The sequence below is a fragment of the Tachyglossus aculeatus genome, chromosome Y4 (genome assembly GCF_015852505.1).
Source record: "Tachyglossus aculeatus isolate mTacAcu1 chromosome Y4, mTacAcu1.pri, whole genome shotgun sequence".
NCBI lineage: Eukaryota > Metazoa > Chordata > Mammalia > Monotremata > Tachyglossidae > Tachyglossus > Tachyglossus aculeatus.
The window spans coordinates 2,665,879-2,691,982 of record NC_052096.1 but is presented as its reverse complement, the minus strand read 5'-3'; the positions used below and the strand labels follow the sequence as shown (position 1 = coordinate 2,691,982).

At 57.0% G+C, this 26,104-nt stretch overlaps 2 protein-coding genes across 2 annotated transcripts; one reads left to right on the top strand and one right to left on the bottom strand.

Annotated features, from left to right (window-relative positions):
* The first annotated feature begins 1,335 nt into the window (after positions 1-1,335).
* Positions 1,336-12,620, top strand: DVL2 (dishevelled segment polarity protein 2). The gene is made up of 15 exons (XM_038768574.1): positions 1,336-1,523; positions 7,213-7,282; positions 7,957-8,111; positions 8,233-8,342; positions 8,488-8,623; positions 9,531-9,621; positions 9,882-9,951; positions 10,081-10,220; positions 10,323-10,399; positions 10,598-10,665; positions 10,804-10,932; positions 11,088-11,219; positions 11,333-11,512; positions 11,684-11,905; positions 12,110-12,620. The coding sequence occupies exons 1-15, from the start codon at positions 1,336-1,338 to the stop codon at positions 12,586-12,588; spliced, it is 2,247 nt and encodes a 748-aa protein (XP_038624502.1). The 3' UTR covers positions 12,589-12,620.
* A 663-nt stretch (positions 12,621-13,283) lies between these two features.
* On the bottom strand, positions 13,284-24,151 carry ACADVL (acyl-CoA dehydrogenase very long chain). Its single transcript, XM_038768512.1, has 20 exons — positions 24,063-24,151; positions 23,899-23,947; positions 22,807-22,875; positions 22,613-22,685; positions 22,460-22,524; positions 22,251-22,385; positions 21,029-21,173; positions 20,777-20,906; positions 19,491-19,616; positions 19,031-19,229; positions 17,565-17,669; positions 15,029-15,115; positions 14,859-14,921; positions 14,520-14,621; positions 14,298-14,395; positions 14,140-14,212; positions 13,970-14,042; positions 13,803-13,875; positions 13,636-13,711; positions 13,284-13,537 (listed from the first exon to the last, which is right to left on the bottom strand). The coding sequence occupies exons 1-20, from the start codon at positions 24,122-24,124 to the stop codon at positions 13,397-13,399; spliced, it is 1,944 nt and encodes a 647-aa protein (XP_038624440.1). The 5' UTR covers positions 24,125-24,151; the 3' UTR covers positions 13,284-13,396.
* Between the last annotated feature and the right edge of the window lie 1,953 nt (positions 24,152-26,104).

Sequence of the window (26,104 nt, the reverse complement as noted above, 5' to 3'; positions counted from 1 at the left end):
GTGCTCCGCACACAGTAAGCGCTCCATCAATATGATGGAATGAAAACCAAACATACTAACCAAATCAAATATAAATATATATATAAAAATATATATAAAAAAATATCAGTCGCAGGAGGCCCCTTCCTTCCTCTCCCCCTCGTCCCCCTCTCCATCCCCCCATCTTACCTCCTTCCCTTCCCCACAGCACCTGTATAGATGTATATATGTTTGTACATATTTATTACTCTATTTATTTACTATTTGTACATATCATTCTATTTATTTTATTTTGTTAGTATGTTTGGTTTTGTTCTCCGTCTCCCCCTTTTAGCCTGTGAGCCCACTGTTGGGTAGGGACTGTCTCTCTATAATCAATAATAATCAATAATCAATCGTATTTATTGAGCGCTTACTGTGTGCAGAGCACTGTACTAAGTCTCTATGTTGCCAACTTGTACTTCCCAAGCGCTCAGTCCAGTGCTCTGCACACAGTAAGCGCTCAATAAATACGATTGACGATGATGATGATGTTAGTATGTTTGGTTTTGTTCTCCGTCTCCCCCTTTTAGCCTGTGACCCCGCTGTTGGGTAGGGACCGTCTCTCTATGTTGCCAACTTGGACTTCCCAAGCGCTCAGTCCAGTGCTCTGCACACAGTAAGTGCTCAATAAATACGATTGATTGATTGATGATGATGATGCGAGCCCGCTGTTGGGTAGGGGACCGCCTAGGTTGCCAACTTGGACTTCCCAAGCGCTCAGTCCAGTGCTCTGCACACAGTAAGCGCTCAATAAATACGATTGATTGATTGATGATGATGATGCGAGCCCGCTGTTGGGTAGGGGACTGCCTAGGTTGCCAACTTGGACTTCCCAAGTGCTTACTACAGTGCTCTGCACACAGTAAGCGCTCAATCAATACGATTGATTGATTGATGATGATGATGCGAGCCCGCTGTTGGGTAGGGGACCGCCTAGGTTGCCAACTTGGCCTTCCCAAGCGCTCACTACAGTGCTCCGCACACAGTAGGCGCTCAATAAATATGATGGAATGAAAACCAAACATACTAACAAAATCAAATATAAATCTATATATAAAAATATATAGAAAAAAACATCAGTCGCAGGAGGAGCTCAGTAGATACGCCTGAAGGAAGGGGGTTTTTATGTGGGTCACCCGGCGGGGTGGCAACAGGAGGGGCCGTTGCTGGGGGGGGAGGTCACGTGGCGCGTCACGTGACACCGCCCCGCGGGTCACGTGGCCCCCTCTCGCGTCTGGCCTCCGGCCCCCTGCGGAGCGGGGGAAGGGGCCGGACTGCGCAGGCGCGGCGGGGCTCGCGCGGCAGGGCGCGACCATGGCGGGCGCGGGGGGCGCCGGCGCGGGCGAGACCAAGGTGATCTACCACCTGGACGAGGAGGAGACGCCGTACCTCGTCAAGATCCCCGTGCCCGCAGAGCGCATCACTCTGGCCGACTTCAAGAGCGTCCTGCAGCGGCCCGCGGGCGCCAAGTACTTCTTCAAGTCCATGGACCAGGACTTCGGGTGAGGCCCGGAGGCAGGGGCGTGGACGCGTTGACCCCCGACCCCCCCCCTCCCCAGCCAGGGGGCGCGGGCCTGCCGCGGCCTACTCGGGCCTGCTCGGGCCCCGCACCCTGCGCTGAGCGCTGAGGCGGATCCGTTAGTTATAATGGCCCCCGCCACGGGGGGAGGGGCCCCGCCGACCACCACCACCGCCACTCGTTCGTCCAATCGGATTTAGGGACCGCTCACGGTGTGCACAGCGTTGCACCCAAAGTTCATTCGGTCGTTTTTAGGGAGCGCTCACTGTGTGCACGGCGTTGCACCGAAAGTTCATTTAGTCGTTTTTTGGGAGCGCTCACTGTGTGCAGAGCGTTGCACCGAAAGTTCATTCAGTCGTTTTTTGGGAGTGCTTACTGTGTGCAGAGCGTTGCACTGAAAGTTCATTTAGTCGTTTTTTGGGAGCGCTCACTGTGTGCACAGCGTTGCACTGAAAGTTTAGTCGGTCGTTTTTGGGGAGCGCTTACTGTGTGCAGAGCGTTGCACTAAAAGTTCATTCAGTCGTTTTGGGGGAGCGCTCACTGTGTGCAGAGCAATGTATTAAAAGTTCATTCAGTCGTTTTTTGGGAGCGCTCACTGTGTGCAGAGCGTTGCACTGAAAGTTCATTCAGTCGTTTTTTGGGAGCGCTCACTGTGTGCAGAGCGTTGCACTGAAAGTTCGTTTAGTCGTTTTTTGGGAGCGCTCACTGTGTGCAGAGCGTTGCACTAAAAGTTCATTTAGTCGTTTTTTTGGGAGTGCTTACCGTGTGCAGAGCGTTGCACCGAAAGTTCATTCAGTCGTATTTAGGGAGCGCTCACTGTGTGCACAGCGTTGCACTAAAAGTTCATTCAGTCGTTTTTTGGGAGCGCTCACTGTGTGCAGAGCAATTTACTAAAAGTTTATTCAGTCGTTTTTTGGGAGCGCTCACTGTGTGCAGAGCAATGTACTAAAAGTCTATTCAGTCGTTTTTTTGGGAGCGCTCACTGTGTGCACAGCGTTGCACCGAAAGTTTAGTCAGTCGTATTTAGGGAGCGCTCACTGTGTGCACAGCGTTGCACTGAAAGTTCATTTAGTCGTTTTTTGGGAGCACTTACTGTGTGCAGGGCGTTGCACTGAAAGTTCATTTAGTCGTTTTTTGGGAGCGCTCACTGTGTGCGCAGCGTTGCACTGAAAGTTCATTTAGTCGTTTTTTGGGAGCGCTCACTGTGCGCAGCGTTGCACTAAAAGTTCATTTAGTCGTTTTTTGGGAGCGCTTACTGTGTGCACAGCGTTGCACTAAAAGTTCATTCAGTCGTATTTAGTGAGCGCTTACTGTGTGCAGAGCGTTGCACTGAAAGTTCATTCGGTCGTATTTAGTGAGCGCTCACTGTGTACAGAGCGTTGCACTGAAAGTTCATTTAGTCGTTTTTTGGGAGCGCTCACTGTGTGCACAGCGTTGCACTGAAAGTTCATTCGGTCGTATTTAGGGAGCGCTCACTGTGTGCACAGCGTTGCACTGAAAGTTCATTCGGTCGTATTTAGGGAGTGCTCACTGTGTGCAGAGCGTTGCACCGAAAGTTCATTCGGTCGTTTTTTGGGAGCGCTCACTGTGTGCAGAGCAATGTACTAAAAGTTTATTCAGTCGTTTTTTGGGAGCGCTCACTGTGTGCAGGCCGTTGCACTGAAAGTTCATTTAGTCGTTTTTGGGAGCGCGCACTGTGTGCACAGCGTTGCACTGAAAGTTCATTTAGTCGTTTTTTGGGAGCGCGCACTGTGTGCAGAGCGTTGCACTGAAAGTTCACTCGGTCGTTTTTTGGGAGCGCTCACTGTGTGCAGAGCGTTGCACTGAAAGTTCATTTAGTCGTTTTTTGGGAGCGCTCACTGTGTACAGAGCGTTGCACTAAAAGTTCGTTCAGTCCTTTTTGGGAGCGCTTACTGTGTGCACAGCGTTGCACTGAAAGTTCATTCAGCCGTAGTGAGCGCTTACTGTGTGCAGAGCAATGAACTAAAAGTTCATTTAGTCGTTTTTTGGGAGCGTTTACTGTGTGCAGAGCGTTGCACTGAAAGTTCATTCGGTCGTATTTAGGGAGCGCTCACTGTGTGCAGAGCGTTGCACTGAAAGTTCATTTAGTCGTTTTTTGGGAGCGCTTACTGTGTGCAGAGCGTTGCACTGAAAGTTCATTCAGCCGTAGTGAGCGCTTACTGTGTGCAGAGCAATGTACTAAAAGTTCATTTAGTCGTTTTTTGGGAGCGCTCACTGTGTGCAGAGCGTTGCACTGAAAGTTCGTTTAGTCGTTTTTTGGGAGCGCTTACTGTGTGCAGGCCGTTGCACTGAAAGTTCATTCAGCCGTAATGAGCGTTTACTGTGTGCAGAGCAGTGTACTAAAAGTTCATTCAGTCGGTTTTTGGGAGCGCTCACTGTGTGCAGAGCGTTGCACTGAAAGTTCGTTTAGTCGTTTTTTGGGAGCGCTTACTGTGTGCAGAGCGTTGCACTAAAAGTTCATTTAGTCGTTTTTTGGGAGCGCTTACTGTGTGCACAGCGTTGCGCTGAAAGTTCATTCAGTCGTTTTTTGGGAGCGCTCACTGTGTGCAGAGCGTTGCACTGAAAGTTCATTTAGTCGTGTATAAGGAGCACTTACTGTGTGCAGAGCGTTGCACCAAAAGTTCATTCAGTCGTATTTAGTGAGCACTTACTGTGTGCAGAGTGTTGCACTGAAAGTTCATTCAGTCGTATTTAGTGAGCGCTTACTGTGTGCAGAGCGCCGCACTAAAAGTTCATTCAGTCGCATTTAGTGAGCGCTTACTGTGTGCAGAGCGCTGCACCAAAAGTTCATTCAGTCGTATTTAGTGAGCGCTTACTGTGTGCAGAGCGTTGCACCAAAAGTTCATTTAGTCGTTTTTAGTGAGCGCTCACTGTGTGCAGAGCGTTGCACTGAAAGTTCATTCGGTTGTATTTAGGGAGCGCTCACTGTGTGCAGAGCGTTGCACTGAAAGTTCATTTAGTCGTGTATAAGGAGCACTTACTGTGTGCAGAGCGTTGCACCAAAAGTTCATTCAGTCGTATTTAGTGAGCACTTACTGTGTGCAGAGTGTTGCACTGAAAGTTCATTCAGTCGTATTTAGTGAGCGCTTACTGTGTGCAGAGCGCCGCACTAAAAGTTCATTCAGTCGCATTTAGTGAGCGCTTACTGTGTGCAGAGCGCTGCACCAAAAGTTCATTCAGTCGTATTTAGTGAGCGCTTACTGTGTGCAGAGCGTTGCACCAAAAGTTCATTTAGTCGTTTTTAGTGAGCGCTCACTGTGTGCAGAGCGTTGCACTGAAAGTTCATTCGGTTGTATTTAGGGAGCGCTCACTGTGTGCACAGCGTTGCACTAAAAGGTCATTTAGTCGTATTTAGTGAGTGCTTACTGTGTGCAGAGCATTGCACCGAAAGTTCATTCAGTTGTATTTAGTGAGCGCTCACTGTGTGCAGAGCGCTGCACTAAAATTTCATTCAGTCGTATTTAGTGAGCTCTTCCTGTGTGCAGAGCGCTGCACTAAAAGTTCATTTAGTCGTATTTAGTGAGCGCTTACTGTGTGCAGAGCGTTGCAGTAAAAGTTCCTTCAGTCGTATGTAGTGAGCGCTTACTGTGTGCAGAGCGCCGCACTAAAAGTTCATTCAGTCATATTTAGTGAGTGCTCACTGTGCAGAGCGCTGTACCAAGCGCTTGGGAAGTACAACTTCATTCAGTCGTATTTATTGAGCTCTTCCTGTGTGCAGAGTGCCGCACTAAAAGTTCATTCAGTCGTATTTAGTGAGCGCTTACTGTGTGCAGAGTGCTGCACTGAAAGTTCATTCAGCGCTTGGGAAGTACAGGTTCATTCAATCGTATTTACTGAGCGCTTACTGTGTGCAGAGCGCTGCACTAAAAGTTCATTCAGTCGTATTTAGTGAACGCTTACTGTGTGCAGAGCAATGTACTAAAAGTTCATTCAGTCGTATTTAGTGAGCGCTTACTGTGTGCAGAGCGCCGCACTAAACGTTCATTCAGTCGCATTTAGTGAGCGCTTACTGTGTGCAGAGCGTTGCACTAAAAGTTCATTCAGTCGTTTTTAGCGAGCGCTTACTGTGTGCAGAGCGCTGTACTGAAAGTTCATTCAGTCATGTTTAGTGAGCGCTTACTGTGTGCAGAGCAATGTACTAAAAGTTCATTAAATCGTATTTATGGAGCGCTTACTGTGTGCAGAGCGCTGCACTAAAAGTTCATTCAGTCGTATTTAGTGAGCGCTCACTGTGTGCAGAGCGCTGTACTGAAAGTTCATTCAGTCGTATTTAGGGAGCGCTTACTGTGTGCAGAGCAATGTACTAAAAGTTCATTCAGTCGTATTTAGCGAGCGCTTACTGTGTGCAGAGCGCCGCACTAAAAGTTCATTCAGTCGTATTTAGCGAGCGCTCACTGTGTGCAGAGCATTGCACTAAAAGTTCATTCAGTCGTATTTAGTGAGCGCTTACTGTGTGCAGAGCGCCGCACTAAAAGCTCATTCAGTCGTATTTAGTGAGCGCTCACTGTGTGCAGAGCGCTGTACTAACCGCTTGGGAAGTACAAGTTCATTCAATCGTATTTACTGAGTGCTTACTGTGTGCAGAGCGCCGCACTTAAAAAAGTTCATTCAGTCGTATTTAGTGAGCGCTCACGGTGTGCAGAGCAATGTACTAAAAGTTCATTCAGTCGTATTTAGCGAGTGCTCACTGTGCAGAGCGTTGCAGTAAAAGTTCATTCAGTCGTATTTAGTGAGCGCTTACTGTGTGCAGAGCGCTGTACAAAATGTTCATTCAATCGTATTTAGTGAGCGCTCACTGTGTGCAGAGCGCTGTACTGAGCGCTTGGGAAGTACAAGTTCATTCAGTCATATTTAGTGAGTGCTTGTTGTGTGCAGAGCGCCGCACTAAAAGTTCATTCAGTCGCATTTAGTGAGCGCTTACTGTGTGCAGAGCGCTGCACTAAAAGTGCATTGTCGTATTTAGTGAGCGCTTACTGTCTGCTGAGCGCTGCACTAAAAGTTCATTTAGTCATATTTAGTGAGCGCTTACTGTGTGCAGAGCGCTGTACTGAGTGCTTGGGAAGTACACGGTGGCAACGTATAGCGACCGTCCCTACCCAACAGTGGGCTCACAGTCGTCTAGACTGTGAGCCCACTCCCCCGGGTTGAAGTGAGTCGAGGGTGCAGGGTGGCTCAGTGGAAAGAGCCCGGGCTTGGGAGCTAGAGGTCGTGGGTTCTAATCCCGACTCCGCCCCTTGTCAACTGGGGGACTTTGGGCAAGCCGCTTCACTTCTCTGGGCCTCAGTCCCCTCATCTGTCAAATGGGGATGAAGATGGTGAGCCCCCCGGGGACAGTCCGATTCCCTTGTGTCTACCCCAGTGCTTGGCTTAATAAACGCCGTCATCATCAAGACTATGAGCCCATTGTTGGGTAGGGATCGTCTTTATGTGTTGCCAACTTGGACTTCCCAAGTGCTTAGTACAGTGCTCTGCACACGGTAAGCGCTCAGTAAGTACGGTTGAATGAATGAAGTCGGGACCCCTGAGAGGCGGGCCCCCGCGGACCAGAGCCCGTGGTGTCCCACCGGGATCGGGGGCCGCCCCGGACCTGAGGTGGGCAGGGCGAGGGCCACCCGCACCAGCCCGGACCCCTCTCTCCCGTCGCCCCGCAGGGTGGTGAAGGAAGAGATCTCGGACGACAACGCCCAGCTGCCCTGCTTCAACGGGAGGGTCGTTTCTTGGGTGAGTGGGCCGGTCAGGACCCCCTCCGTGGCTGCCGTCTCTCCTCCGTCCTCCTCCCGTGCCCCCAGCCCCCAATCCATGCCAGTTCTGCCCCGCTCATCCTCTCGCGCATCTCTCCTCGATGCCCTCACCCCCTCTCTCTCGGGTGGAACGACGACGTGGGGCCTGTCCCCCTGGGGGTCCCCGGGCCGGGGTCCCTCCCACCACCCCCCATCTCCCACAGACACTGGAACCCACCAGGGAATTCACCAGGGCCGGGACCCGTCAGTCTCCGGCGAGGTCCCTGATAGAGCTGTGAAGGGTTCGGAGTGCGAACAAAGACGGGGGGAGGTGGTCTGCTTGCTGCAGAGAGGAATGGGTCACTGTGGGAAGTTTTAGAAAGTAATCTGGATAGCGGAGTGAGCTGGTTTCATTCTCAGGCTCTTTTGCTTTTACATATTTATGACTCCATTTTACTTGTACATATCTATTCTACTCATTTTATTTTGTTAGTATGTTTGGTTTTGTTCTCTGTCTCCCCCTTTTAGACTGTGAGCCCACTGTTGGGTAGGGACCGCCTCTATATGTCGCCAACTTGGGCTTCCCAAGCGCTTAGTCCAGTGCTCTGCACACGGTGAGCGCTCAATAAATACGATCGATGATGATGATGATGATGATCTCCACCCCTCCCACAGCTGGTGTCGTCCGAGAGCCCCCACCCGGAGACGGGACCACCTCCGGCCGCCGCGGCCGAGCCCCGGCCGGAGCCCGCCCTCCCCCCGCCGCCTCTGCCGCCCCTGCCCACCGAGCGGACCAGCGGCATCGGCGACTCGCGGCCCCCGTCCTTCCAGTGAGCCTCCGCGGGGAGGGGGCACCCCAGGGGCCGGGGGAACGCGCGTGAGACCCGCCGTTGGGGACGGGGCCTCCTCGCTGGTTCCACAACCGCCCGGGTCTCCCCCCTCCTCACCCAGCCCCAACGTGTCCGGGAGCCAGGAGAACCTGGACCCCGAGACGGAGACGGAGTCAGTGGTGCCGCTGCGGCGGGAGCGGCCGCGGAGGAGGGAGAGCGGCGAGCACGGGGGTGAGCGGTCGGGGTCCCGTGGCGGGGGCGCGGAGGGGGGAGGGCGGCGAGCACGGGGGCGAGGGCACAGGGTCCCGCGACGCGGGCAGGAGTGGCAGCGGAGGGGACGGGGCGGCCTGGGCCCTGAGCCCCGCTCCGTGACCAGGCGGGGGGCACCGGCCCAGCGGCCCTTCGCGGCTGGAGCGGCACCTGGCCGGCTACGAGAGCTCGTCCACCCTGCTGACCAGCGAGCTGGAGAGCACCAGCCTGGGGGACTCGGACGAGGACGACACCATGAGCAGGTGGGGGTTGGCGGGAGAGAGCTGGCGCCAGCAGTGGGATGGGGGAAGGGCCGGGCCTGCTCAGTAGAGAGGGTTGGGGGACCCTCCCCCCCGAATACTGAAGTGATGGTGGGGATACTCCAACTGCTCCTGGCTTGGAGACCCCACAGGGTCCCCGGAGACGACCCTTCCCTAGCCCTCGTCAGGGCCGCTCTGCCATCAATCTCGCGGACCTTCTTATCTCTTCCTGCTCACTACCCTCTTCGTGCTCCCCTTAACCCCTTGTCCAACGCCCCCCATGCAGAATACTGAAGTGATGGCGGGGATACTCCGACTGCTCCGGAGACGACCCTTCCCTAGCCCTCGTCAGGGCCGCTCTGCCTCCAATCTCGCGGACCTTCTTATCTCTTCCTGCTCACTACCCTCTTCGTGCTCCCCTTAACCCCTTGTCCAACGCCCCCCATGCAGAATACTGAAGTGATGGCAGGGATACTCCGACTGCTCCGGAGACGACCCTTCCCTAGCCCTCGTCAGGGCCTCTCTGCCTCCAATCTCGCGGAGCTTCTTATCTCTTCCTGCTCACTACCCTCTTCGTGCTCCCCTTAACCCCTTGTCCAACGCCCCCCATGCAGAATACTGAAGTGATGGCGGGGATACTCCGACTGCTCCGGAGACGACCCTTCCCTAGCCCTCGTCAGGGCCGCTCTGCCTCCAATCTCGCGGACCTTCTTATCTCTTCACCCTCTTCGTGCTCCCCTTAACCCCTTGTCCAACGCCCCCCGTGCTTCCCATCTCCCCTTGTCCACCCCCACCCTGTGATCTCTCTCTCTCTCTCCGCTTGTCCACTGTCTCCCCCGTGCTCCCCACCTCCCCCGTCCCCGGGCCCCCCCCACCCAGCCATCTCCGCCTCCCCCATCCGTCGGGGCAGGTTCAGCAGCTCCACGGAGCAGAGCAGCGCGTCGCGCCTCCTCAAGAGACACCGCAGACGGCGGAAGCAGCGGCCCCCGCGTCTGGAGCGGGTGAGGGGGGCTGGATGGAGCCTGGTGGGGGCAGAGGTCTGGTCCTGGGAGCGAGAGCGGGGAGGGCAAGAGCCCTGGGGGATGCTGGGGTGGTGGGCGGCCTCCGCCCCCGAGAGCCGGGAAGGAGCGGACCACTGTGGGGCTGGGAACCGTCGGCCCTGCCTGGGCTGGGACTGGACGGGGGGTGGGCTGGGGGCGGTGTCCTGGCCTCCCCCCGGGGCGAGCGGCCCCCACAAACTTCCCTCTTCCCTCCCCCGCAGACCTCATCTTTCAGCAGCGTCACGGACTCCACCATGTCCCTGAACATCATCACGGTCACTCTCAACATGGGTACGGGCCCGAGGGCGAGCGAGAGCCAGGGGAGACCCGGGGAGCGGGGCCAAGAGGCCGGATCCCCGTGGGGGCCGGGCGTTTGGCCTTGACCCCGTCCCCCCGCTGTCCCCCCCCCGCTGTCCCCAGAGAAGTACAACTTCCTGGGCATCTCCATCGTGGGGCAGAGCACCGAGCGCGGCGACGGGGGCATCTACATCGGCTCCATCATGAAGGGTGGCGCCGTGGCGGCCGACGGGCGCATCGAGCCGGGGGACATGCTCCTGCAGGTGGGGGGGCGCGCCACCGGGACCCCGACTCCCCTCCCCACTTCCACCGCTCGTGGTCCTCCCCTCACCCCGCCGCCGCTCCCCTTCTCCTTGGCCTCACAGGTGAACGACATGAACTTCGAGAACATGAGCAACGATGACGCGGTGCGAGTGCTGAGGGACATCGTGCATAAGCCCGGGTGAGAGGGGCGCCGTGGGGGAGGATCCCCGAAATCCATCCTCACCATATTCCTGGCCTCCCCCGTGCTATCTCCATCCCTACCCATCCCCCAGGAAGTCAGAGGGTCCTCGGGCTGACCCCTGTCCGGACCGGGCTGTGTTTCTCTGGCTCCTTCCCTGCGCTGACTGGTGTCCCCCCCACCCCCAAACCTCCATAGCCCCATCGTGCTGACCGTGGCCAAGTGCTGGGACCCGCCCCCCCAGGCCTACTTCACTCTCCCCCGCAGTGAGTGGCCACTGGCCCGGCATCGGGGGGTCGGGGTGGGGAGGCTGTGAGGAGGGAGGTGGGGAGCAGGGCGGCGGGCCCCAGCCAGGCCCCTTCGGGCACCTCTCCGTCTCTCCCCGCCTCCCGCGCGCCGCACAGACGAGCCGATCCAGCCCATCGACCCGGCGGCCTGGGTGTCCCACTCGGCGGCCCTGACGGGGGGCTTCCCGGCCTATCCCGGCTCTTCTTCCATGAGCACCATCCCCTCCGGATCCTCCCTGCCTGAAGGTCAGCCGTGCCCGGCACCCCGCGCCCCGCCGAGCCTGGCGTGGGCCGTACCCCGCCTCCGCTCTCGATCCCAGCCGTCCCCCGGACCGGGCCGCGGTGGGGGGAGGGCGGACAGGGCTCGTCCTGAGGCCCCCTCCCCTTCCCCCGGCTCCCAGGCTGCGAGGGGCGCGGGCTGTCGGTGCACACGGACATGGCTTCGGTCACCAAGGCCATGGCGGCCCCGGAGTCCGGCCTGGAGGTGCGGGACCGGATGTGGCTCAAGATCACCATCCCCAACGCCTTCCTGGGTACGGTCCTCTCCCGAGTGCTGGGCGCAGAAGGCGCCCGCCGGGTAGCGCGGGTGGGTCGGTAAGAGGCGGGTGGGGCCGGGGGGCTGAGGTCAGGTCGGGCCCGCCCGCAGGGTCGGACGTGGTGGACTGGCTCTACCACCACGTGGAAGGCTTCCCGGAGCGGCGCGAGGCCCGCAAGTACGCCAGCAGCCTGCTGAAGGCCGGCCTCATCCGCCACACCGTCAACAAGATCACCTTCTCCGAGCAGTGTTACTACGTCTTCGGCGACCTCAGCGGCGGCTGCGAGAGCTGTGAGTGCCCGTCCCTTCCCCGCGCGCGATCCCCCTGCCCGCTGGGCCCCCGGACTGGCTGGACGCAGGGTCTGCTGCCCGTCCCTCAGGGCCCCGGGGGTGAAAGGGGCAGTCTCCATCTCTGCCCCCTTCGCCGTCCCCACCGACCGCCCCCGCTCTCTCCCCGCACAGACCTGGTGAACCTCTCCCTCAACGACGACGGGTCGAGCGGGGCCTCGGACCAGGACACGCTGGCTCCTCTGCCGCTGCCCGGGGCCACCCCCTGGCCCTTGCTGCCCGCCTTCTCCTACCAGTACCCGGCTCCGCACCCTTACAGCCCCCAGCCGCCCCCCTACCACGAGCTCTCCTCCTACAGCTACGGCGGGGGCAGCACCGGCAGCCAGCACAGCGAGGGTGAGGGGCGGCCGGGGAACCCCCTCAGCGGCTCGGCGGGGTTCCCGGGTGACCCCGGGGGACGACGGCGGGGGAGGGGGCTCGGCGGGTACAGGGAGGCCAAGGGAGGACGGGGCAGGGGATGAGGATGGCACGGGAGGGGGCCCGGCGGGGTGGTCGGCGAGGGCCACGGTGGGGTTCCCGACGGCCCTCCCTCCCCCGCAGGGAGCCGGAGCAGCGGGTCACCGCGCAGCGACGGCGGGGCCGGGCGCGGGGGCCGTCCCGAGGAGCGCGGAGGCCCCGAGTCCAAGTCGGGCAGCGGCAGCGAGTCGGAGCCGTCCAGCCGGGGCAGCCTGAGGCGGGGGGCCGCTGGCCCACCCAGCGAGAGCGGTACTGAGCCCGGGCCCGGGGCCGGGGCCGGGGCCGGGGCCGGGGGAGGAGCGCCCGCAGCTCCCCGGGGCCCGCGGCCCCACCCGGGCCTCCACCCCTACACGCCCCCGCCGGGCGTGGGGATGCCCTATAACCCCATGATGGTGGTCATGATCCCGCCGCCCCCGCCGCCCCCTCCTCCGCCGCCCCTGCAGCCCCCCGGGGCGCCCCCGCTGCGGGACCTGGGGTCCGTGCCACCCGAGCTGACCGCCAGCCGCCAGAGCTTCCACATGGCCATGGGCAACCCCAGTGAGTTTTTTGTGGATGTCATGTAGGCCCTGCCCCCCAACCCCCACCCCCACGAGTGCCTCAGTCACCCCCCCCCCCCTTTTTGGGTCTTTTATCTTTTTTTTTCTATAAACGTTTTGGGGGGGTTCACATTTTTTTCCTTAAACCTTTTGAGACTTTTTATAGACTTTTTTTCCCCTTTTGTATGAAGAAGTCCTCCTCTTCCCCCACTGCACCCGCAGACTGTGACCCCCACCCCCACCCCCTGAACTCAGACCCCCCCAACCCTTCCCAGGGGGAGGGAGGGGCGGTCACGGTACAGCAGACAGGGGTGGTGGGGGGGACCCCCTCATCCGGTGCCTTGCGCAGTGAGGAGCTGCCTTATTTACTCTATTTATTTTAGTACCCTGTCAGTATAAAACACTAAATAAAGCAATAGAAGGAGAGTGCCGTGGCTAGCTGTCCCCCCTGGGGTGGGGGGAGCAGGAGCCCCCCTGCCGGGAAGTGGGGGAGGAGAAAGTCGTGGGTTCTAATCCTCACTCCACTGTGTGACCTGGGGTGAGTCGCTTCTCCGTGCCTCAGTTGCCTCAGCTGGAAAATGGGGGTTAAGACAGCCCTACGTGGGACAGGGACTGCGTCCAACCCGATTTGCTTGTATCCATCCCGGCGCTTAGTACGGCGCCTGGGACACAGTAAGCGCCTAACAAATACCCCAAAGAAAAAGGAGGGAGGGGTGAGGGCGTTCATTTGGAAAGCTTTATTGGACCGGGGCTCCCCCAGCACCGGTGTGAAGGCACGGGTCCGCCGGCCGGCGGAGGGGAAGGCACGGGTCGGGTCGGGGGGCCGTGAGAGCCCTCAGAAACCCAGGGGGTTGTCGGTGACCACGCCGCCCCTCTCCACCAGCGCCTGGGAGATGCCGCGCAGGTTGCGGAACAGCTGCTGTTGTTGGGGATCGGACTGCAGGGCCATCATGTTCTCCCTCACGCGGGCCGCCGCCTGGATTGGGGGGGGGGGGGGGTTGGACCGGTCAGTGGTAGGGGGGCGGCGCCCAGGAGGGATGACCCCTGCTCCCCCTTCCTCTCCTGCTCCCTCACCTCAATGCACCAAGTGTCGCACAGCATCTTCTCGTGCTGGGCCGTGGCGTGGCCTTCGCTCAGGGCGCGCGAAGCCCTGTGAAAAGGGCAGAGGCCGGGAGCGGGTCTCACATCACGGCTGCTCAGGACCCCACTCCACCTGGAGCCCCTCCCCAACTCCCACTCACCTAGACAGCACCACGACCATGGCGTAGAGATCGATGGCACTGTCAGCCAGCCGCTTCAACAGGAACTGCTCCTCTGGGGTCGGGGGACACATACGTCATGTCAGGCACCGGGGGACGGGGAGGGGGTGGGAAGGGGATGGGGGAGCAGGGGGTTCCTGGGCGCTCACCCACGATCCCCTTCTTGTGTTTGACCAGCAAGGCTTCGACCACCACAGCAAACCTCTCCAGGGCGGCCACCGCCTGCGGTGGGGGGGATGTGGAAGGGGGGGATGGTCAGATGGGGAAGGTCAAGCGGGTCGGGGGACCCCCGCCAACATCCCACCCTCCGGCCTCTCACCTGTTCTCCGCTGCGGCTCAGCTCCGGATGGACGACCCCGGACAGGCTCAGGCCACTGCCCAGACCGGCCCGCCTGGAGGGGTGAGGAGGAAAGGAGGACGAGGTGAAGAACGACACCGGAACAGGTGTCCCGGCCTCCACCCCCAGGCCCTCCTCACCTCCTCAGCTGCTTCCCGGCCTCTCCCAGCAGCAGCCCGGCATTGCCCAAGGGGTTCTTCAGGGCCTTGCCCAGCCCGGTCAGCTCCTTGCCTTTGTCCTGGGAGCAGGGGAGAAACGGGGGGGTCTAAAGGAGGGGCGGTTGGGATGACGGACCCCTGCCCCTCATGGTGCCATGCCGGTCTCCGGGTGGCCTCCCGGGCCGCCCTCCGCCGGCCCCTCACCAGGCAGCCCTGCAAGGCCACAAAGAGTCGCAGGATGTCGTTCGTCCCCTCGAAGATGCGGAAGATGCGCAGGTCCCGCAGCACGCGCTCCACCCCTGTCTCCTGCCGGTCAAAGGGGGAGGGGGTCGGGGCCCCTGTGCAGAGCATCCCCACCACCCCCACGTCCGCCTAACCCCAGATGAGGTACCAACCTCCCGCCCCAGACACACGCATCCCAACCCCGGGTCATCTCACTTCACCCAGGAGGGCCAACGGCTCAGGAGTCGCCTCGGCCCGGGGCCCAGGGAGAAGCCCCCTACGCCAGGGATCTCCCGCCCCCATCCTTTCCCTTCCCCTCACCTTCATGAAGCCCATCCCCCCCATGATCTGGATACACTCGTCCGTCACCAGCCAGGCTGCTTCCTGTCAGACAGAGTGGGCCCGACGGGGACGGTCAGCGTGGGCGGGCGGGGGAGTAGGAGGGGAGACCACCCCCCGGCCCCGGCCCCCCATCCCGCCGGACTCCTCACCGAACCAAAGATCTTGCTGATGGCGGCCTCGATCTGGAAGTCCTTGGAGCCCTGGTCCATGTTGGCACTCACCATGTACGCCATCGACTGAGGGAGGAGAGGAAAGGGGAGGCGCCGCCCATTAGGCTGCCCTTAGACCAAAGCTCCTCCACAGCTGGGGAAACGGGTCGACTGTCCTCTCCCAAAATCTGCACATATTAAACACTCACTCCAAGCCCCTGACTGACCCATTCCTTGGGGAGGTCTCTCAAAGTGTGTTTGAGGAGAAGGGGAGCCCCGTGGACTCAAGCCAAGTCCGTGGGCCTGTTGAGTTTGAGGACCCAGGTTCTAATCCTGGCTCTGCTTGTCTACCGTGGGACCTTGGCCAAGTCACTTTCACTTATCTGTGCATCCATTCCCTCATCTGCAAAATGGGAGTTTCGATACTTGTCCTTCCTCCTACTTCACAGTAAGCCTCCATGTGGGACCTGATATGTGTGGGGTACCTGTGCCAAGTGCTGTACAAGGTACTGGTGTGGATACCAGCTTTGGACACAATCCACGTCCCACATAATAATAATAACAATAATGATGGTATTTATTAAGCGCTTACTATTTGCAAAGCACTGTTCCAAGTGCTGGGGAGGTTACAAGGTGATCAGGTTGTCCGGGGGGGCTCACAGTCTTAATCCCCATTCTACAGATGAGGGAACTGAGGCCCAGAGAAGTGAAGTGACTTGCCCAAAGTCACACAGCTGACAACTGGCGGAGCCGGCATTTGAACCCATGGCCTCTGACTCCAAAGTCCGTGCTTTTTCCACTGAGCCACCACTGCTTCTCATAATTGCCCCTTTGGCAGATAACAGAGCCAGTGGAAGAGAAATGACTTGGCCAAGGTCACAAAGAGCTGAGATTAGAACCCAGATCCTCTGACTCCTAGGCCCAGACACTATTCACTAGCCCACACTGCTTCCCCAAGACCTGATGATCTTGTATCTATTCCAGTGTTTAGTACAGTGCTTGACACACAGTAACAATTGGATCTGTGACCTTTGGACGCTGGCTATCCACCCCACCCCAAACCAACAGCCCTTCTGCATGTATTTTTAAATTATCTAAACTACTTATTTTATTCATATTACTGTGTGCCGCCTCCTCTAGACCGTAAGCTCAGTATAGTCAGGGAATCAATCAATCAATCGTATTTATTGAGCGCTTACTGTGTGCAGAGAACTGTACTAAGCGCTTGGGAAGTCCAAGTTGGCAACATATAGAGACAGTCCCTACCCAACAGTGGGCTCACGGTCTAAAAGGGGGAGACAGAGAACAAAACCAAACATACTAACAAAATAAAATAGAATAGATATGTACAAGTTAAATAGAGTAATAAATATGTACAGACATATATCCATATATACAGGTGCTGTGGGGAAGGGAAGGAGGTAAGATGAGGGGGATGGAGAGGGGGACGAGGGGGAGAGGAAGGAAGGGGCTCAGTCTGGGAAGGCCTCCTGGAGGAGGTGAGCTCTCAGTAGGGCCTTGAAGGGAGGAAGAGAGCGAGAGAGCGAGCTTGGCGGATGGGCAGAGGGAGGGAGGGCATTCCAGGCCCGGGGGAATGTGTCTGCTTATTCTTTTGTTTTGTCCTCTCCCAAGCACTTAGAACAGTGCTCTGCACATAGTAAGTGCTCCAAAAATACCATCAATTGATTGACTAAAATTATTATTATTATAATAATTTAATAGTGCTCCATGTGACCCCGTGGTCAGGGCCCCCGCAACCAGTCTGGTCTCCCAATGCCAGGCCTGGGCCGCCTTCCAATCAATCAATCAATCAATCAATCAATCAATCGTACTTATTGAGCACTTACTGTGTGCAGAGCACTGTACTAAGCGCTTGGGAAGTACAAGTTGGCAACATACAGAGACAGTCCCTACCCAACAGTGGGCTCACAGTCTAAAAGGGGGAGACAGAGAACAAAACCAAACATACTAACAAAATAAAATAAATAGATATGTACAAGTAAAATAGAGTAATAAATATGTACAAACACATATACATATATACAGGTGCTGTGGGGAAGCGTTTAACGGATACCACAATTATTAATATGCTTATTAGTACATCCACACAAACCACCACTCTTCCTACTTCCAAAGCCTTTTTAAAATCACATCCTCAACCAGGAGGTGCTACCCAATTAAGCCTTCATCTTCTCTCCCCCCTCCCTCTCCCTTCGGTGTCACTTACGCACTTTGGACTTTACCCTTAATTGATTTTAATGTCCGTCTCCCCCTCTAGACTGTAAACTCCTGGTGGACAGGGAACATGTCTACCGACTCTGTTGTAGCGTACTCTCCCAAGGGCTTAGGACAGTGTTCCAGCAGGCCCTGGGGCTCCGGGCTTTGGGAGCTCGCCTTGGGCAGGGAATGCGCCCAATATATTGTTGCGTTGTCCTGTCCCGGGTACTCAGTACAGTGCTCCGTACACAGTCGGCACCCAATAAATACAGCCGACTGATGGACGGAGGGGGGTGGGAGTGGCGGGCGCCCGGCTCACCTCGGTCACGTACTGCAGCACGGCCATGTGGGCCAGCTTCTCCTGAATCAGCCCGTACTTGTGAATCTTGTCGCCGAACTGGGTGCGATTGGCCGCGTGTTCCACCTGCGGGGCGTGAGGGGGGAAAGGGCACGAGGGGGGAGGTGGAGGACCCTTTTTTGGGTGAATGGGGCGAGACCTAAAATAACCATCGGGGACCCCCGGGCCAGTCAGGAGGGACCGTACAAATGAAGCCCCGCAGCTCAGCTCTAGCCGGAGATTATAAGTTCGTTGTGGCCAAGGCAAGAGTCTTGTCATATCATTATACTGTACCCTCCCAAGTGCTTAGTACAGTGCCCTGCACACGGTAATAATAATAATAATAATAATGATGGCATTTATTAAGCGCTTACTATGTGCAAAGCACTGTTCTAAGCACTGGGGGATGCAAGGTGATCAGGTTGTCCCAAGGAGGGCTCACAGTCATTACCCATTTTACAGATGAGGTAACTGAGGCCCAGAGAAGTGAAGCGACTTGCCCAGCTGACAAGTGGCGGAGCCGGGATTTGAACCCGTGACCTCTGACTCCAAAGCCCGGGCTCTTTCCACCGGGCCACGCTGCATCTTTACGCGCTAAGCCCTGTGCTAAACAACAACCCACGAGTTCGATAAATACGATCGGCTGACTGCCTGCGACCATGAGCTCCTCGAGCGCAGGGATTCATTCGATCACGTTTATAATAATAACGATGGCATTGATTAAGCGCTTACTATGTGCAAAGCACTGTTCTAAGTGCTGGGACGGTTACAAGGTAATCAGGTTGTCCCTCGGGGGGGGGGCTCACAGTCTTAATCCCCATTTTACAGATGAGGTAACTGAGGCACATAATAGTTAAGTGACTTACCCAAAGTCACACAGCTGACAGTTGGCGGAGCCAGGATTTGAACCCGTGACCTCTGACTCCAAAGCCCGGGCTCTTCCCACTGAGCCACGCTGCGGTGGGTTCTAATCCTGGCTCCGCCATTTGTCTGCAGTGTGACCTCGGGCAAGTCAGTTCACTTCTCTGAGCCTCAGTTACCTCAACTAGTGTTGCCGACTTGTACTTCCCAAGCGCTTAGAACAGTGCTCTGCACACAGTAAGCGCTCAATACGATTGATTGATTGATTGATTGATTTAGACTGTGAGCCCCATGTAGGACAGGGACTGTGTCCAACCCGATTTGCTTATCAATCAATCGTATTTATTGAGCGCTTACGGTGTGCAGAGCACTGTACTAAGCGCCTGGCAGAGTACAATGCAACAATACATGGGCACATGGGACTGAGGTTACAAACGGTTGGGATCTCCCCGGTGCTAAGCACAGCGTTCTGCACACAGCAGGTGCTCAAGGAATCCCTCTGAGGGATGGACGTGCGGCGCTGGGCTGGAGAGGCCGAAGCTGGGCGGGGGAAATGGGGGATCCCCCGGTCTGGGCGGGCGACTCACGGCCTTGGCGATGATGCCCTTCATGGTGCCGGCCAGAGCGGCGGCCATGCCGAACCGCCCGTTGTTCAGGATGTGCATGGCCACCTTGAAGCCGCCGCCCACCTCGCCCAGCACGTTCTCGGCGGGCACCCGCACCCCGTCGAAGTAAACCTCCGCCGTGTTGGAGGCCTTGATGCCCATCTTCTTCTCCGGGGGCCCGCTGCGGGGAGGGGGCAGGCGGCTTATGGATGGGTGACCCCCCTAGTCCCCGGGGCCGGACTACGTCTCCCAGCGCGCACTTAAAACACCTTCGGCCTTGGCGGGGAGGGCGAGAACACCCCTTCCCGACGCGCCCTGGATCCCAACCGCTTCCCAGGCCACCCTACACGTGCCCCTCCCCAGCACCCCCGTTTTCTCCCCCAGCTTCAGATTCAGGAGAGCTTTGGTCCTCGGGACCCCTCCCCTTCCCGCCACCACTCACTGAGTGACACCCCCGAAGCTGCGCTCCACCACAAAGGCCGTGATCTTGTCCTTGACCACCCCGCTGCTGGGGTCCTTCACTGGCGTCTTGGCGAACACGGTGAAGATCTCGGCCAGGCCTCCATTACTGCCAGGGGAGAAGGCGGGCAGAGGAGGGGTTAGGGCAGGGAGGACGGGGGGCGGTTAGGAGGTTTGGACGGTGGGGGTGTTAAGGGAGTTGGCACAATAGTGATGGTATTTATAGACTCTGAGCCCGCTGTTGGGTAGGGACTGTCTCTATATGTTGCCAACTTGTACTTCCCAAGCGCTTAGCACAGTGCTCAGTGCACAGTAAGCGCTCAATAAATACGATTGATTGATTTATAGGGCACCACTGGGTTCAGTGCACTGTCCTATTTGCTTAGGAATGTAAAACGCCAACAAGTGACAAAGCAGCTTGGCCTAGGAGGAAGAGTCAGAGGACCTGGGTTCTCCCCCTGGCTCTGCCAACTGCTTGCTGTGTGATCTTGGGCAAGTCACTTCACTTCGCGGTGCCTCGGTTTTCTCAACGGCAAAATGGGGGTGAAATACGGGTTCTCTCTCCTCCTTTAGATTGTGAGCCCCACGTGGGACAGGGATGATGTCTGAACTCATTAACTTGTGCCTACCCCAATGCTTAGAACAGTGTTTGACACACGGGAAGTGCTTAATAACTGATATAAATAATAAGACATTTATATAGTAAGTGCTTACATAGTAAGCGTTAAACTTACATAGTAAGTGCTAAACAGATACCACAAGTGATCATAATAATGATAGTACTTCACATAGTAAGTGCTTAATACTATAAATAAGAGTGTTAGAATTTCACCCAGTAAGTGCTTAACTAATACCATTAAAATAATAATAATAGTATTAATTAAACACTTACTCTCTGCCAAGCACAGTACTGCGTGCTGGGGTAAATACAAGGTAGTACAAGGGAAGGAAAGGAGGAGGGAGGTGAGAAAGAAGGAGAGGGAGAAGAGGAGAGAGTGTGTTGGGGGAACAGTGTTGGGGAGGGTCAGGGCAGGAGGTGGGGGGAAAATAAGAGTATTAGAATTTCACCCAGTAAGTGCTTAACAAATACCATTAAAATAATAATAATCGTATTAATTAAACACTTACTCTCTGCCAAGCACAGTATTGCGTGCGGGGGTAAATACAAGGTAGTACAAGGGAAGGAAAGGAGGAGGGAGGTGAGAAAGAAGGAGAGGGAGAAGAGGAGAGAGAGTGTTGGGGGAACAGTGTTGGGGAGGAGCCCCGGACCTGATCCAGATCTTGCTGCCGTTGAGGGTGTAAAATTTGCCACAGGCGCTGGGCACGGCCGCAGTGCGGATGGAGGCGGCGTCCGAACCGCTGGCGGGCTCCGTCAGGCAGAAGGCCGCCAGAGTCTCCCCTGAGGGTTGGAGGGGGAGCAGGGGGCAGGGGACGGTTGGGTTGGCACGGCCACAGAACATCCCCCGCCCCGCGCCCTCTGCCCCGGCCCCTTCCCCTACCCGCCGCCCCCCGGCTCCTCACCGGACGCGAGCTTGGGCAGGTATTTCTTCTTCTGGGCGTCTGTGCCAAAGAGCAGGATCCCCTTGAAGCCGATGGACTGGTGGGCACCCAGGGTGATGCCCACGCCCAGGTCATGCATCCCCACGATCTCCACCAGCCGGGCGTACTGCGGGCAGGAGGGCCGGGGGAAGACAGGCCTTACTTGGGGTCCGCTACGCCCCGTTGCCAGGGAAAGCACCCTCACCCCCCTAGCAACCAGGACCCCCGAGGCCTCTGTTCTCCCTTTGGGAGGATGGGGGGGGAAGGGGGAGGAGGTCACAGACTGGAGATGAGACTGAGCCTCTTAATACTTTGTGGGGCACATGGCTGGGGGGCGGGGGGGGTGGCGCAGACCTCACTCTCTGTTTCAAGTTCCCAGGGGTCTCGTCCCCCACCCCGCCCCTCCTACCATCCACTGTTCCCCCCGTCTAGATCTTGACCTCCCTAGGCATCACCTCAGCACTTCTGCTCTCACGACATCGATACGTAGCAATGGGGCACGCACTATCTGAGCGCATCTCTCGCTCTCCTGTTGCTGGATTACTGTCCCCACCTCCCCCACTAGATTGCAAGGTCCTTGTGAGCAGGGGTGGTAGTAATAATAATAATAGTGTTAAGTGCTTATTGTGTGGTAAGCGCTGGGGGAGATGCAAATCAATCCCTGTCCCACACAGGACTCCCAGTCTAAGGGGGAGGGAATGGGGATTGACTCCCCATTTTACGAAGGAGGAAAATGAGGTCCGGAGAAGTGAGGTGACTTCCCCAAGGTCCCACGGCAGGCGAGTGGCAAAGACGGGAACAGAACTCAGGTCCCCTGCATCCCGGGCCCTGTACTAACGCTAGGGCCCTCTCCAAAGCGCTTCACACACTTCACACTAAATAAATATTTATTTATTTATTTTACTTGTACATTTCTATCCTACTTATTTTATTTTGTTGGTATGTTTGGTTCTGTTCTCTGTCTCCCCCTTTTAGACTGTGAGCCCACTGTTGGGTAGGGACTGTCTCTATGTGATGCCAATTTGTACTTCCCAAGCGCTTAGTACAGTGCTCTGCACATAGTAAGCGCTCAATAAATACGATTGATTGATTGATTGATTCACACAGGGTATTAGAACAGTGCTTTGCACATAGTAAGCGCTTAGCAAATACCAACATTATTATTATTGCGTCCGGCCAGGGTGGCGAGTGGGCGGTCTCTCACCTGGGTGTTGCACAGGCCCACGCCTCCCAAATCCGAGGGCACCTGGAGGCCAAACGCCCCCAAGTCCTTCAGCCCCTGCATGGTGCCCTCCTCCACCTGCTCCAGCGAATCATTCTTGGCTGGGTCATTCACTTCCTGGAGGAGGAGGAGGATGAGGAAGGATCAGAGTCTGGCGTCTTGGCCCCTCGCCAACCCCAAACCTGACTCACCTCAAAGAACCGGGAGACCGGCCCCACCAGCTCCTTCAGAAAGCCTACTTGCTCCTCGTTCAGAACTGGGGGAGACAAAATGCAGGGTCACCCCCCCAAGACCACCCCCACCCACACGGCTGCCCTCCCCGTCCTCTCCCCCTTACAATATACCTGAGGGGTACGGGAAGACCTGGTCTGTGGTCAGCTGCCCTTTGAACATGCCCACCGCGAAGGATTTCGACTCCTGGGAGATGCAGATCAGGAGGGGAAGAGCGGGGGGGTCAGAGTCGGGTGACAAGTGGGGGGGATCGGAGGCGGTGGGACGGAGGAGGGGTGAAGGCGGAGGGGGGTTGGGGGACACCTACCACCTTGGCCTGCGCCTGCTTGTCGCTGACGGAGGTGGAAGAGACCGAGCCGGACTTCTCCACGACGGCCTGGGGAGGGGAGAGCCTGTGAAGGGGAGGCCCAGGGGAAGTCCAGGGGGGAAAGAGGGGCCTGGGGAGGGAGGAGACCATAAAGGTGGGGGGGGCTTCGGGAGGGGGGAGTCCATGAAGCTTGGGGAAGCGGGGAGTCCTGGGGAGGGCTCAAGTTATGTTGCCAACTTGTACTTCCCAAGCGCTTAGTACAGTGCTCTGCACACAGTAAGCGCTCAATAAATATGACTGATTGATTGATTGATTGAGGGGAGGGTCCATGAAGTGGGGAGTTCACGTAGTGGGGCCTGGAGAAAAGGAAAGTCCATAAAACTGAGATCCTGGGGGGGGCCCATGAAGGAGGGGACTGGGGGGAGGGGAGTCCGGGAGGTGGGGCCTGGGGAGGGGGTAGTCAATGAGGGGTCCGGGGAGGGGGAAGCCCTTAAAAGGGAGATAGTGCAGGGGAGGGGCGCGCCCATGAAGGGGAGGCCTATAAAAGGGAGATCCTGGGGTGGGGGGCTGGGGAAAGGGGAGTCCTTGAAGGTGGGCCGGGGGGGGGGGGGTCCCCACTGTTGGGTAGGGACTGTCTCTCTATGTTGCCAACTTGTCCTTCCCAAGCGCTTAGCGCAGTGTCCTGCACACAGTAAGCGCTCAATAAATACGATTGATTGATTGTGTTGTCAACTTGTCCTTCCCAAGCGCTTAGTGAAGTGCTCTGCACACAGTAAGCGCTCAATAAACACGATTGATTGTGTGTTGCCAACTTGAGCTTCCCAAGCGCTTAGTCCAGTGCTCTGCACACAGTAAGCGCTCAATAAATACGACTGATTGATTGATTGATTGGGGAGGGGGCAGCCCTGGGGTGTCCGGGGGGCCGGACTGCAGGAAGCCAAGCGAAAGAGACGGGGAGGGGAGGGAGGGGGCGGGCCGCACACCGGCCTTGACCTTTCCCCCAGTTCCCCGCCGGGGTCCCCTCCCCCGCCCGCCCTTTCCCCCAGTGGCCGCGGCAGGTGACATGACCGTCCCCCCCGCCCCCCCTCTCACCTCGGTGGCGGCGTTGGCGAAGAGGCGGAGTTCGGGACGCCCCCGGGGGCTGCGGGAGACACGTGGGGGGGGGGGTCACCGTGGGGGGGGACACGGGGACACGGGTCCCCTCCAGCGGCAGCCCCCCGCCCATCCCCACAATTGTCCTCGTCCCCGAAACCTACCCGGGGGCCCCCAACTTCAGCAGCTGCCTCCCCCATGTCGGGGTCACCCTGACCGCCTGCATCCCGCTGCCCCGACGACCACCAGCCGACTGCCAAACCCCTCGACGTGGGACACGCCCCCCACGTCATCCGGCCACGCCCCCTTACGCCGTTTGGACCACGCCCCTTACGCTATCGTGTCACGCCCCTTACGTCCTCCGGACACGCCCCCTTACGCCGTTTGGACCACGCCCCTTACGCTATCGTGTCACGCCCCTTACGTCCTCCGGACACGCCCCCTTACGCCGTTTGGACCACGCCCCTTACGCTATCGTGTCACGCCCCTTACGTCCTCCGGACACGCCCCCACGTCGTCCGGTCACGCCCCCTTACGCCATCGTGTCACGCCCCTTACGTCCTCCGGACACGCCCCTTACGTCCTCCGGACACGCCCCACGCCCTCCGGCCACGCCCCCTTACGTTTGCCTGGCCACGCCCCCGCCCCCTCCGGCCCGCCCCCACAATGCACCGGGCCGGAGTGCGGGGGCGACGCGCCGCCGAAGGGCACGCTGGGAATTGTAGTCATTCATTCCATCGTATTCACTGAGCGCTTACTGTGTTCAGAGCACTGGACTAAGCGCTTGGGAAGTCCAAGTTGGCAACATAGAGGGACGGCCCCTACCCAACAGCGGGCCCACAGTCTAGAAGGGGGAGGCGGAGAACAAATCAATCAATCAATCGTATTTATTGAGCGCTTACTGTGTGCTGAGCACTGGACTAAGCGCTTGGGAAGTCCAAGTTGGCAACGTATAGAGACGGCCCCTACCCAACAGCGGGCTCACAGTCTAGAAGGGGGAGACAGAGAACAAATCAATCAGTCATATTTATTGAGCGCTTGCTGTGTGCAGAGCACTGTACTAGGCGCTTGGGAAGTCCAAGCTGGCAACATATAGAGACAGTCCCTACCCAACAGTGGGCTCACAGTCTAGAAGGGGGAGACAGAGAACAAATCAATCAATCAATCAATCGTATTTATTGAGCACTTACTGTATGCAGAGCGCTGGACTAAGCGCTTGGGAAGTCCAAGTTGGCAACATGTAGAGACGGCCCCTACCCAACTGCGGGCTCACAGTCTAGAAGGGGGAGGCAGAGAACAAATCAATCAATCAATCGTATTTATTGAGCGCTTACTGTGTGCAGAGCACTGTACGAAGCGCTTGGGAAGTCCAAGTTGGCAACATGTCTGTGAGCCCACTGTTGGGTAGGGACCGTCTCTATATGTTGCCAACTTGGACTTCCCAAGCGCTTAGTACAGTGCCCTGGACACAGTAAGCGTTCAATAAATACGATTGATTGATTGATTGATATAAAGACGGTCCCTACCCAACAGTGGGCTCACAGTCTAGAAGGGGGAAACAGAGACAGAGAACAAAACAAAACAAAACATATTAACAGAATAAAATAAATAGAATAAATATGTACAAGTAAAATAAATAGTCATTCATTCATTCAATCGTATATATTGAGCGCTTATTCATTCATTCATTCATTCAATCGTATTTATTGAGCGTTTACTGTGTGCAGAACACTGGACTAAGCGCTTGGGAAGTCCAAGTCGGCAACATATAGAGACGGTCCCTACCCAATAGCGGGCTCACAGTCTAGAAGGCTTACTGCATGCAGAGCACTGTACTAAGCTCTTGGGAAGTCCAAGTCGGCAACATATAGAGACAGTCCCTACCCAACAGTGGGCTCACAGTCTAGAAGGGGGAGACAGACAACACAACAAAACAAAACTTATAAACCAAATAAAATAAATAGAATACATATGTACAAGTAAAATTAATAGAGTAATAAATACGTACAAACATATATATATATATATACAGGTGCTGTGGAGAGGGGAAGGAGGTAAGGCGGGGGGATGGGGAGGGGGAAGATGGGGAGAGGAAGGAGGGGGCTCAGTGTGGGAAGGCCTCCTGGAGGAGGTGAGCTCTCAGTAGGGCTTTGAAGGGAGGAAGAGAGCTAGCTTGGCGGATGGGCAGAGGGAGGGCATTCCAGGC